This window comes from Cariama cristata, unplaced genomic scaffold (genome assembly GCF_000690535.1).
Source record: "Cariama cristata isolate BGI_N322 unplaced genomic scaffold, ASM69053v1 scaffold8326, whole genome shotgun sequence".
Lineage (NCBI taxonomy): Eukaryota > Metazoa > Chordata > Aves > Cariamiformes > Cariamidae > Cariama > Cariama cristata.
This window is the reverse complement of record NW_009621488.1, coordinates 60,802-71,497: the sequence shown is the minus strand read 5'-3', so window position 1 is coordinate 71,497 and position 10,696 is coordinate 60,802. Positions and strand designations below refer to the sequence as shown.

Here is a 10,696-nt window from a genome sequence, read left to right as displayed (position 1 = left end):
TGGGATTTATATCCAAGCCAGCTTTTGACTCCATACGTCAAATCTCTAATCTCTGCCTTCAGGGGATTTGCAGAGCCCCGGCTGGCTGGAAGGTGACAAACGCTGTCTCTGGCTCTGGGAGAAATAAGGGGCTCAAGCACATCGGTCCTGAGCGATACCGCTGTGCCCTGCAAAACAGCACCCAGCTCCGTAGGCAAATCCCAGTGCTTGTGTTACACGAGGGATGACGAAAGTGGGAAATTCAGGTGGGAGCAGTCAGGGGATCAGAAACCTGGCACGTAACCGAAGGTGCCAGGAGTGCTCTCTTTTTGGGGAGGAAGAGGAGGAGGCGGGCAGCGGCAGGGCTCCCACTTCACCCAAAGGAGACACAAGTCCGGCTGCGTAGCACAGCGTAAGTCAGGATCTAATGACTGGGATGTGAAGTTCAAACTCAACCAAATGGGGAGTTAAACCTTTTTTGATTAGGAAGAATAATTAACAATTAACAATTTCCCAAAGATGTGGTGCATTTCCTACTGCTAGGAACATTCGTGTATTTGATATTTCTTCACACGACACACTGAACTTTCTGTCCTTGCCTTCCACGCTCAGATGAAATTCCCTCTTCACACCCCAGGACCAAGGAGATCCCTTCCATGCCCACCAGTCCCCACAGCCCCATCCCTCCGCAGCAGCCTCCCTTATCCCCCGTCCTTTCCACCCAAGACCACTTACCGGTTTGCTTCCCGCCAAGGCACCACCAAGCCGGCCGGGTTCGCTCCATTTTCCATTTGCAGGCTGGGGTTATCTCGGGCAATCGCCACTCTCGCTCCTGAGGTGCAGGATGGCGTGAAATCCTCTGTGGATACTCCTGAGGCAGTTGTGTCCTCGGGACATACTCGCCGGGGTGGTGCTTGGGTACGGGGTCCATGTGCATCATCATCAGCTCTTCCTCTGCCGGCTCTGGCTCCGGCCCTGACCCCGGGGTCCTGCCGGGGGAGGTTTTGGTCCAAGGACTGATTCAGGAAAGTTCGTTGCAGCCCCAGCTTTCTCATAGGGAAAATGCCCTGCGGGACAGACACTGAGTGAGGGGAACGGAGTGGCTGAACAAGGGATTCCCATCGCAGTGGACCTTGCCTCCTCCCACGCCCCTCCGAAGGAAAAGAAAGGAGCCTGGAGGCTGACAGCATCCCACGGGCTGTGAAGGCATCCTGCGAGAGCCATCAGCCCCAGCCAGCAAACCGGCCTGCACAGAAAACCTGCACAAATAGAAGTTCAGTAACTTAAAATTTATTCCAAGTGATGCCTAAACTGTAAAATAGCATCAGCCAAGCTATAAAGAAGGGGATAAACCACCATCCCCCCATACCCTTTTCTCCACGTGGCTGCATCAGCACACCCCAAACACAGACCCCCAGCCCTGAGGAATTCGTGCACCGGCATTGCTGCTGCTTATTGAGGAAAGGGTCTGCTGGAAAAAGAAGTTATCTTACATCCAGCGTGTGCTAAATATCTCCACTGTGAACTGGGGACAGAGCCCCGCGGCTTGAGACTCCGCAGGGACAGCTCAGCTTGGCAACTTTTGTCTGACTTTCCCTTAAAGTTGGAACGAGATGATCCCTAAGGTCCCTTCCAACCGAACCGTTCTACGATTCCATGATTACAAACACCCCACGATGTGGCTCCCCAGGCCCCGTACGACGCCCCCAGCCCGGGCGCTTCCTCCTGCTCTGTGCCAGGAGCGAAGCCAATTTCGCCCTCCTCGGTGGTTACGGAGGATGATCGCTCTTACGCCCCGCAACAATCTTTTCCTTATTGGAAAACTGTTACTATCTCAGTCTTGTCTTTTTTAAATCAAACCACATTCCTTCCATTTTTGTTGTCACAGGGCATTTTCTTTCAGCCCTCTGGTCATTATTGCCTTCCCCTGACCTCCTCATGGTTGGTGGGCATCTGTAGCACGGTGCAAATCCCCACGGACGAGAGACCGTCTGCCAGCAAAGGCTTCACCCGCAGAGAGTGCCGGGGAATTACAACCTGTCCTGGCTCAAACAGCACAGAGCAAAATTTGCCCCTTTCTGCAAGAGTCTGGGCATTTAGGTTTGCAATCTGTTTATAACTGTATTATAAAGTATATATACTCTATATAGCCTTGTAATGTTTATATATACACTACGTAACTGAATTACAAATTGTTGTCCAGGCTAGAAAGAAAATAAAGACAAGTCCTTGAGGAAAGTCATTTTTCACCAGTGTGCAAATTTTAAAGCAAGTTTGTCTTATATTTCCTTCATTATTAATGAAAATATTGCATCTACTCCCTTTATCCCACAAACCAAAGGAAAAGGAAAACCAAAGTTGTTTTGTACTTGAAAAAGCCACGTGAGCTCCTTTTTATGACCCTGGCTTTTGTAATCTTACTGATTCAGAAAGGTTGCCCAGTGAGGCACTAAATTAAAAGCCAGGAGAGCACCGTGCCTTTGATTTGAGTAAACATCCCCATGTTTTCAGGTCCCTGGGGAGTGGGTGCCTGCACGCTTGGCCTGTGCCAAACCCCCCCTCAATGCCAACACGGCCACCCCTACAGGTCCAGCATAGCCCTGGTTGATGTCCCCAGCCAACAGAGCCTGACCTCGCTTCCAGCCAGAAAACAACATGGGATTCAACTGACAAAACCCAACAAAAGACGTGGTGCCCATCAACAAGGCTTTATCAAAACCAGCCCTTGAGAAAAAGCCTTCGGACTGCGCTTCCTAAAGGCAACCGCACAGATCCAACGCTACCGTGAGCTCTTTGATCTCCACCACGTAAAATACCCACGAGGATGCCAGGCAGTACTAATGAAGCTTGCAGTGGAGGGTTTAAGGGATCGCCCACTGACAGCAGGAGCTGTCGATGAAGAGTTATCAGCACGGCAGGGTGCTCCCTGCAGCCACGTTCTTCAGCATTTCACCAACGAGCAGCAAAGGTGAGCTCCCAGCTGCAAACGTTGGCAGATGGCATAAACGTTGGCCAGGAGAGAAGAAGAATGAGGACAGGATAATGAGAGCGAGCGACTAGGTCAGCTGGTTAGTTGGGTCCATCCAAACCACATTTTAGTCCAAGGAAATGCAAATTGAAATGTCCAGGATGAAGCCTGTAAACACCACCTGCATAGTGGAGACCAGGATCCTGGAAAACATGGCTAGGACGAACAGAAAGGGCAAAAGCTTGCAAGAAGCTACACGGCACAAATTCCCAGCGAGCAATGGGAAAGCGTCGCTTCGGTGTGGCCATCCCCAGGGAAATGAAGACCCTGATCCCACTCAGGCGCGTTACCCCTGCGTTCAGCCAGGAGAGGACTCGCTCCCACTGAACAGGGCATCCACAACAGCCGCGGCGTAGACACGTGCTGTGGTACACGGCAAACGCGTCTCCAAAGGATGGCACGTCCTCGAAAGGGACCGATCGAGATCACGGTGCGGCTGCTGTGGTTTGCTCAACAGGGACCAGGCGTTTTGCCCCGAGGGGATGGGACTTGGTAGGAGATTGCTGCAAATTCCCAGTGTTGGGAAGCTACATGAGCACGTCTCAGTGTCTGATGGAGGAGATAGGGCCCGTGGGAAGGGGAAGGGGACGGGGAAGGGGACACGAGCTCTTCTGCTGAGCTGGGGTAGGAGCAGGAAGGTGCAAAATGAACCTACAAGCTGTGAGTAAGAGCTCCGAGCAGAACGAGCTCTGCACCAGGCGGGACAGCCCAGAAAGGGTCGGAGGTGGCAGAGCCGGTCTTCCCCAGAGGGATGGATTTTAGCCTCTGGAATTGCACTCATTTTGGCTGGGGCAGAGTTACTTTTCTTCACAGTAGCTGGTACGGGGCTGTGGTTTGGATTTGTGACCCAAACAGTGCTGATAACCCAGGGATGTTTTCGTTACTGCTGGGCAGGGCTTGCGCAGAGCCAAGGCCTTTTCTGCTCCTCACCCCACCCCACCAGCGAGGAGGCTGGGGGGGGCACAAGGAGTTGGGAGGGGGCACGGCCGGGAGAGCTGACCCCAATGACCCCAGGGATATCCCATATCCAGCATGGAATGACATCATACCCAGCAATAAAACGGGGGGAGGTTGGCAGGGGGAGCCACTGCTCGGGCATTGGCTGAGCATCGGTCAGTTGGTGGTGAGCAATTCTTTTCATTTGCATCACTTGTTTTTCTCAGGTGTTTTTTTTTTTCCCTGTTATTTTCTTTTCCATTACAATATATTGTGATTACTATTATTATTATTTTATTTTATTTCAATTATTAAACTGTTTTTATCTCAACCCACAAATTTTCTCACTTCTATCCACCCCGCCGGGGGGGGAGTGAGCGGCTGTGTGGGGCTCAGGTGCCATCTGGGGTTAAACCATGACAGGAATACAGAAGAATTAGGGAGTGAGTTCATAATATGCCATGAAATCATTTCTCTTCATCTAACCAAAGAGAAGCTGGGAACTGAAATTCTCCTCTCCACTCCACCAGACACCAACGTGAGAAGCCCCGTGCTCACCAGCTGAGGCCGAGCGCTCCAACTCCGCACCCGTGCCGCTCTCCAGGTGTCCGTGCTCCTACACCGGAGCTATGATTGCTCCACGGAAAACATCCCGGCTCACCCCAGGAGCCTTTCGAGGACGGGCACAGACCCCGCTGCTCGTGATTGACCCCGTGCTCGTTAGCAGAGCCCGTTCTGGCGAAGGGATGACAACCAGGGTCTGCTCACCTGGATGCCCTGGGAGATAATCCTGGACACCGTGCTTCGTCCCGCTGAAGTCCTCGACGAACTTCTGCTTGGGCAGCGGCGCCAGCAAGGAGCGAGGGCTCTTCCCAACACCAGGATCCGTCAGCAGGCGGTACGTGGTTTTGCCGAAGGTTTCTCCACACTGATAGTTGTACTGAGGGACGAAGCCCTGGTAGCTGAGGAGGAAACCAAAAACAGAGCAGCCACCGAGATGGCACGGGAAGGTGTCTGCTGGTGGGATAATCGGCTTTAGAGCTGTTGTACCCTGGAAAGGCCACGGCCAGGAGCACGCACGGCTTGGAGTACGTGAGCCCGGGGAAGGTGGTTGTACAGGGATGTGCCTGCGAGCCTGAAGGAGTTTATGCCGCGGGAGCAGGAGCGCGAGGGGAGCACCGGGAAGACGCGTGCGGTTATGCATGAAGCCAGGCAGGTGCGTCTGTATTTGCACATGCATGTTTTTACACGGCAGCATGAAAACCGGCTCACAGAGTTACAGGTGTGGATAGGCACAGGCTTGTGCTTCGGTTCACGGAGGAATAGGGGACAAGGTCAGGGAGCGTGGCCGAAGCAGCGCCGGTGCATGGGAGAAGTTACAGCAGGAGCACAGCGTGGGCTGCAGTCGCTTTGACAGCGCTGACGTTGACAGCCCACCAGTTAAAATATTATTTCCAGTTAAACATGCCTCAATTTTAAATTTTGCAATCCCTCTCTCTGTTTGAAAACACAGTGAGTTACTGGGAAATTCTCAGTGTCCCTTCTTCAACACTGAAACTCAAAAATCGGAAAAATTGCTTGCTTCTACCCTCCAAACCTCTCCGCTCCGTACCCTTGTAGCAAGGAGCGGGACCGGGCTCACCAACCCACCCAGGCACCGCATTGGGTGGGAGAGGCACGGGTGGGCAGGCGGCTGCTCAGCGCCAGTAACAAACGTCGCCTGCTTTTTCCGGGACCTCTGCGAGGGGTGTAGCAACACGCTGCTGCTCCGCTCCCCGGGGCCTGGGACGGACGGTTGGACTTTCCAGTGGGTCAGGGGAGGGCAGGTGCTGGAGCTCCGGCTCTGCTCTTGAGGTCACCAGTAGAGATCTGAAACGTCAGCTATTCCCAGTATCACATCTCCTAATGGTGATGTTATTCCACCGCGGAAGAAGAAAAGCAGAGCTGCCAGCTGCAATGTACAGACAGAAATATTCAATCAATGAGCCCACTGCGTATCTGGGGATAAAGCCAGATGATGCATGAGGATCATACGACGATGAGTAAGTACTTTCTCTTCCAAATACTTTAAACAACAGCGAGCAGAGCCGTGCATTTACACTTGGCAAGGTTTCCCACTTTGCATGCAGGATCTCTCACCAGCAGCTGCCGGAGGAGCTCGGTGGCTCATCCCCATTGATTTTCAATACGTCTTGCAACACGGGGAAGCTACACCGGGACGATAAAGTTGAGCAAGAGCACAAATGACATAGCCTGAATAATTACAAGATGGCCAGAGGGATTTTGATCATGAACAAAATAATGGTAGGGCTGAGAAAGGATTCAATTCATAAGCAATTAAAGGCGAGGTAAGCCGAGGAGCTCGGGCGAGTCAGTCGGGGTTTATAGAGAAGGGCTCTGCCGCAGAGTGAGTTACAAGTGCTGCTGATAAAAGCCGTGGTGCTTGGGGAAGAGACTGCTCTCAGTGGGGCTGTTTGTCCTTCTCCTGCTTGGTATTTTGACCAAAGCCCCAGAGGGATCCCCCCTTTCTGTAGTTCACGCTGAAGCGCTGCAGCCCTCGATCTCAAACCTCGCCGGTGAGTAACCGCCTTTCCCAAGGCTGAGCCCCATTTCACTTTTCCCTTACTCAGCCCTATCTCTGCCATCGCCGCTCCCCGGACTGCAGCACCTAAACCTGCTCTGCCTTCCTGATCGCCAGGGAAAACCCTTGGCCCTGGGCCCGTCCTCGCTCGGCTCTGCGCCCTTCCCAGCGCCGCAGGGCCAGGACGGGGCCGGCAGGGCTGTGCCCGGTGCTCAGGATTCATGGATTTACCCCTTCTCTGATGCACCAAGTCCTTCCCGAACCATCCCACACGGTGGGTTTGGCTTCCCAACGCTCTTCAGCAGTGTGGTGGCATTTCAAAGCCCTGGCTGTGACCATTGCCCAATGCGAGTAACAGCAACCTATTTTGATGCCCTCATCGTGTTCGTGGGTTCACCGGCACAGCCGGGTACGGCACGTGGGACAACCAGCGAGATGCTGCGATGCGGCATCTTCCCCCTCCTCCTCCTGCCAGCACCCCAGCACAGGGTGCACTGGCTGCAGAGCCCCGTCTCCGGCGATGCCCTTCAGGCAGCTCCTCCTTGCGCTCAGCCACCCAAAGCAGATGCAAAGCAGCACCCTCAGCCACCCACCGGGGCTTCCTCTGGGGCTTGGGGTGATGCTACGAGCCTGCACAGCACTGCAAAATGCAGTAGCAAAAGGTGGTTGTTCCTCCTCCTCCTGCCTTCAGCGGCCAAAGCAACAGCCCAGAGAGGAGCAGCCCCAGCTGCTGTGTCGGTATCAGGGCTTGAGGCTGCTTTTGGGGGAGCGGTCTGTGGGCAGGAGGTAGCAAGGGCAAGTTTTGAGGCTTTTGGAGGTGCAAGCCCAGCCACAGCTCCCTCCTTGCTGTTACTCGTCTTTCCCAAGCCGCTGTCAGCGCACAACTTTGACAGGGTGACAGCACACACGGAGGACCACGTCGCATCGCTCAGACAACCGCAGCAACGCAAAAACGCGGTAAAAAAAACCAAACCAACCCCAGAGCTTATGTAAGTTTGGAAGATAGAGAGCTCAGTAATGGAAAAATCCTGCCTGTTGCTGTAATGGGAAGGACGGATCTGATCAGCACCGCAGGAGCATCGCTAAGGAAGGAACCACGCTCCACCCTTGCTCGGCAGCCCAGGAGCTGCCCGGTGCCCGCACTGCCCTCCCTGCGCCAAGGTCTGCAGCCCCTCCGCCCCGGGAGGTCGACCTGACGCCCTTCGGAGTCAGCCTCCGGCCGGACTAATCCGAGTGATTTTGTACCGACAGAAGCTTCTTTTCCCTCGGTGGCCACCCAGCCCTTCCCAGCCCCTTGACAGGTGTCACGGACCACATCTCCCAGCACGGGTCACCAGGGGACCCCACGCACAACTTCTCTACTTCACCCTCAGGCCTATCCACTTATTTCTGCCATTTGTGTCTTGCCTTTTAAGCAATAACTCATTACCTCTTACCCATGAGAGCTTGTTTTCTTCTTTCCAAGCCTTTAGAGAAGAATGTTGCAAAAAGGTTTGGAAAAAAAAAAGTCTAGCTACATATCAACTAGATCACCAGCATCCACAGTCACTGACTTCTTCAAAGAGCTCAGATCTGGCAGCAGGACTTGTGCTTCAACCAATTTGACAAGAGCACATCATGTCTATGCAAATACATATTCAAAGATCTTCAAACATCCTTGATGCAAAAGTTAGGACAGTTTGGAAACCAAACCCTGCACAGCAGGCCTGGTAACATTTGGCAGCTTAAAACAAATGAAAAAAAGGGGTGGGGAAAAAAAAAAAAAAACACCAAAAAACCACAAACCAAAAAAACCCCAAAACAAAACAATTCTGACTTTACCCTCAATGCGCTACGGCATGGTCTTTAATTAATACCCTGTTATAAGGCGGTGCTTCTTATCCTGGAGCCCTGTCTCCTTCAGAGCACTGTTATGCAGAATATTTAATAGTGTCTTAGACAAAAAAAAAACCCACAACAAAATATCATGACTCAAATATTATGTGATCCCAACCGGAGCTATTTGCATTGGAAATGCACATTTTGGATGAACTTCAGAACTTACCCAGGGATATAGTAGGGATTGGGAGGGAAGAGGTTATTTTCCTCCGGGGCTGCCATGGCAATGCTGCAGCTCTCAGTGGCAGCGTGGGAGGGAGGAGACGAAGCGATGCAGTTGCCCAGGAAACCTCTGTAACGCTGCCAGGAGCGACAGCGGTACCCAACAGCGTTTCCAGCTACAGCACACAGCTTGTCAGGTTTCTCTGGACACATTTTTATTTTTTTTTTCCCCTCCACTTGGAAATTTTGGATGAGTATGGAGATTCTGTAGCGTTTGTCAGGTTTCCTGAAGGCTCGTAGCCCTTGGGACAGTAACACCAGATGTTCCCGGTAAGTGGCCCCAGCACAAACACGTGTTCACAGCGTGGTTCACGTCCAACACGCACAACTCGGGAGAGCCTGGCTGTGCGTGCCCTGCTCACTGCTGCAAGCACACGCGTGGCCAGGCCAGCCCTGTCCGCACACCCCGGCCCACATGTGTGTGCTTCTGTTGAGGAAACCTCAAGGCAGAGCTTCAGGGATTCACCGCGCTGCAGTGGAAGGCTCAGCCCTCCTCTCCCTGCTCCTCGTTGCCCTCCCGGCCTGGCTGTTTGAGGATGCAATCCCCCACTGCCTTGCTTCGTGCAGGATAAAGGTTGTTGCCATTCCCAACATTGTACGGTCACATTGTTTTGTGTTTCACCCCACTCCAGGTGAAGGCAGGCCCAGAACACGGGTCTCCTGTTTACCGAGCAGCCACGGTGGCCAGTACATCCTCAAGTCAAAGACCACTACACCTGTTAGCACCAGCATTGTTTCTACCAACTGCAACACCAGCAGCAAGCCTGGGTCACCGCCAAAGTCCCTCCGCGGCCTTTGAAGAGCTCGACCACGTGGCTGGCAGAATCGTTTTAAGGTTTCAAAGCTACTAACCAGAAATCGTAGAGTACTCGAGGGTTGTTCTCATCTGTTCAGGTGCTGTCCTCCACCCAAAATTGTATCTGAAGAGATAAAAGTGCTGCTTTGACTCTTGCCCTTGGTGCCTAAACACTTTGAGAGATCTGGAATTTCCAGCCTTTATAAATGTATTTGAGTTTGCCTAAATACCTGAGCTCTGATCAGGGACAGACTTCTCCAGCAGCCCCAGGTCTGCAGGGTGGATGGGGCTGTGAGGGCCATGATGGCTCTTCTCAGAGGTGCCCAGTGAAAGACCAAGAGGTAACAGGCACAAGATGCAACAAGGTGAAGGCTCACCGGACACAAGGAGAAAATGCTCCTCCATTGGAACAGCACAGCCCTGGCACAGGGTCAGGGGAGGCGGTGGCATCTCCATCCTGGGAGACCTTCAAAGCCCAGATGGGGAAGGCCCAGAGCACCCCAATGGAGACTTGAAGTTAGTTCAGCTTCTAGCGGACAATTTGATAACAGACCTATGAAGGTTCCTCCCAGCCTAGATCATCTCCTGAGTTTAACATGAAGATGAAAAAACAGCTCACTGAAACACAGCACCGTATTCATGGCACCAAACAATGATTCCGGACTGGTCCAGGTCCCATCAGCCCAAGGGGGCTCAGGCCAGCATCTTCCCAGCATTTCCAGAAACTCCCTTCAAAGCTCACTCCTTTAAATGGCCAGCGGCTGCTTCTTCCAAACCTGGGGGTCACACACTTACCAAAGAGCTACTGAATAATCAGACCAAAATATCAGTCCTCAGGGCAGATACCTGAGCAAAAGAAAAAAAACAGTAGAAATTCACTTTTGTCAAGGTTATCATTAGAGTTTATTGATATGAGAGAAACTTCGTATGTCAACATGTCAATGGAGGAACAGCACATCCTGACGTAACAGAAGTACAAAGCCCATCCAGGTGACGTTACAGCGCTCTGGTATCTCTAAACTCCAAAGTACAGGAGATCGCGCACACGGCTGTGTATGACTTGGGTACATTTTCTGGGACAGGATAGAAATACTCCAGAAATACAATCGATGTGTGGTTTGCCAGCCACCAGTGCCTGACGGGCCTCAGCAGGGACCACGCTGGCTTTGACCTCCATCGCCCAGCTCCAGGCAGACGGTGCACACCCGTAACAGCAGCTCACCCTGGGCTCCTCTAGTCAAGGGAGTTAAAAAAAAACCCAAAAAACCAAAACCAC

General features: G+C 52.6%; 1 protein-coding gene across 1 annotated transcript in view; it reads right to left on the bottom strand.

Annotated features, from left to right (window-relative positions):
- FAM166A (family with sequence similarity 166, member A) overlaps positions 1–8,624 on the bottom strand; it is a 15,191-nt gene extending 6,567 nt beyond the window's left edge. Inside the window, exons 1-3 of the mRNA XM_009701982.1 lie at positions 8,569–8,624; positions 4,712–4,905; positions 960–1,046 (exon numbers count right to left, since the gene is read on the bottom strand). Of these exons, the coding sequence (XP_009700284.1) occupies positions 960–1,046; positions 4,712–4,905; positions 8,569–8,624 (337 nt within the window). The remainder of the gene's footprint in view (positions 1–959; positions 1,047–4,711; positions 4,906–8,568) is intronic.
- Between the last annotated feature and the right edge of the window lie 2,072 nt (positions 8,625–10,696).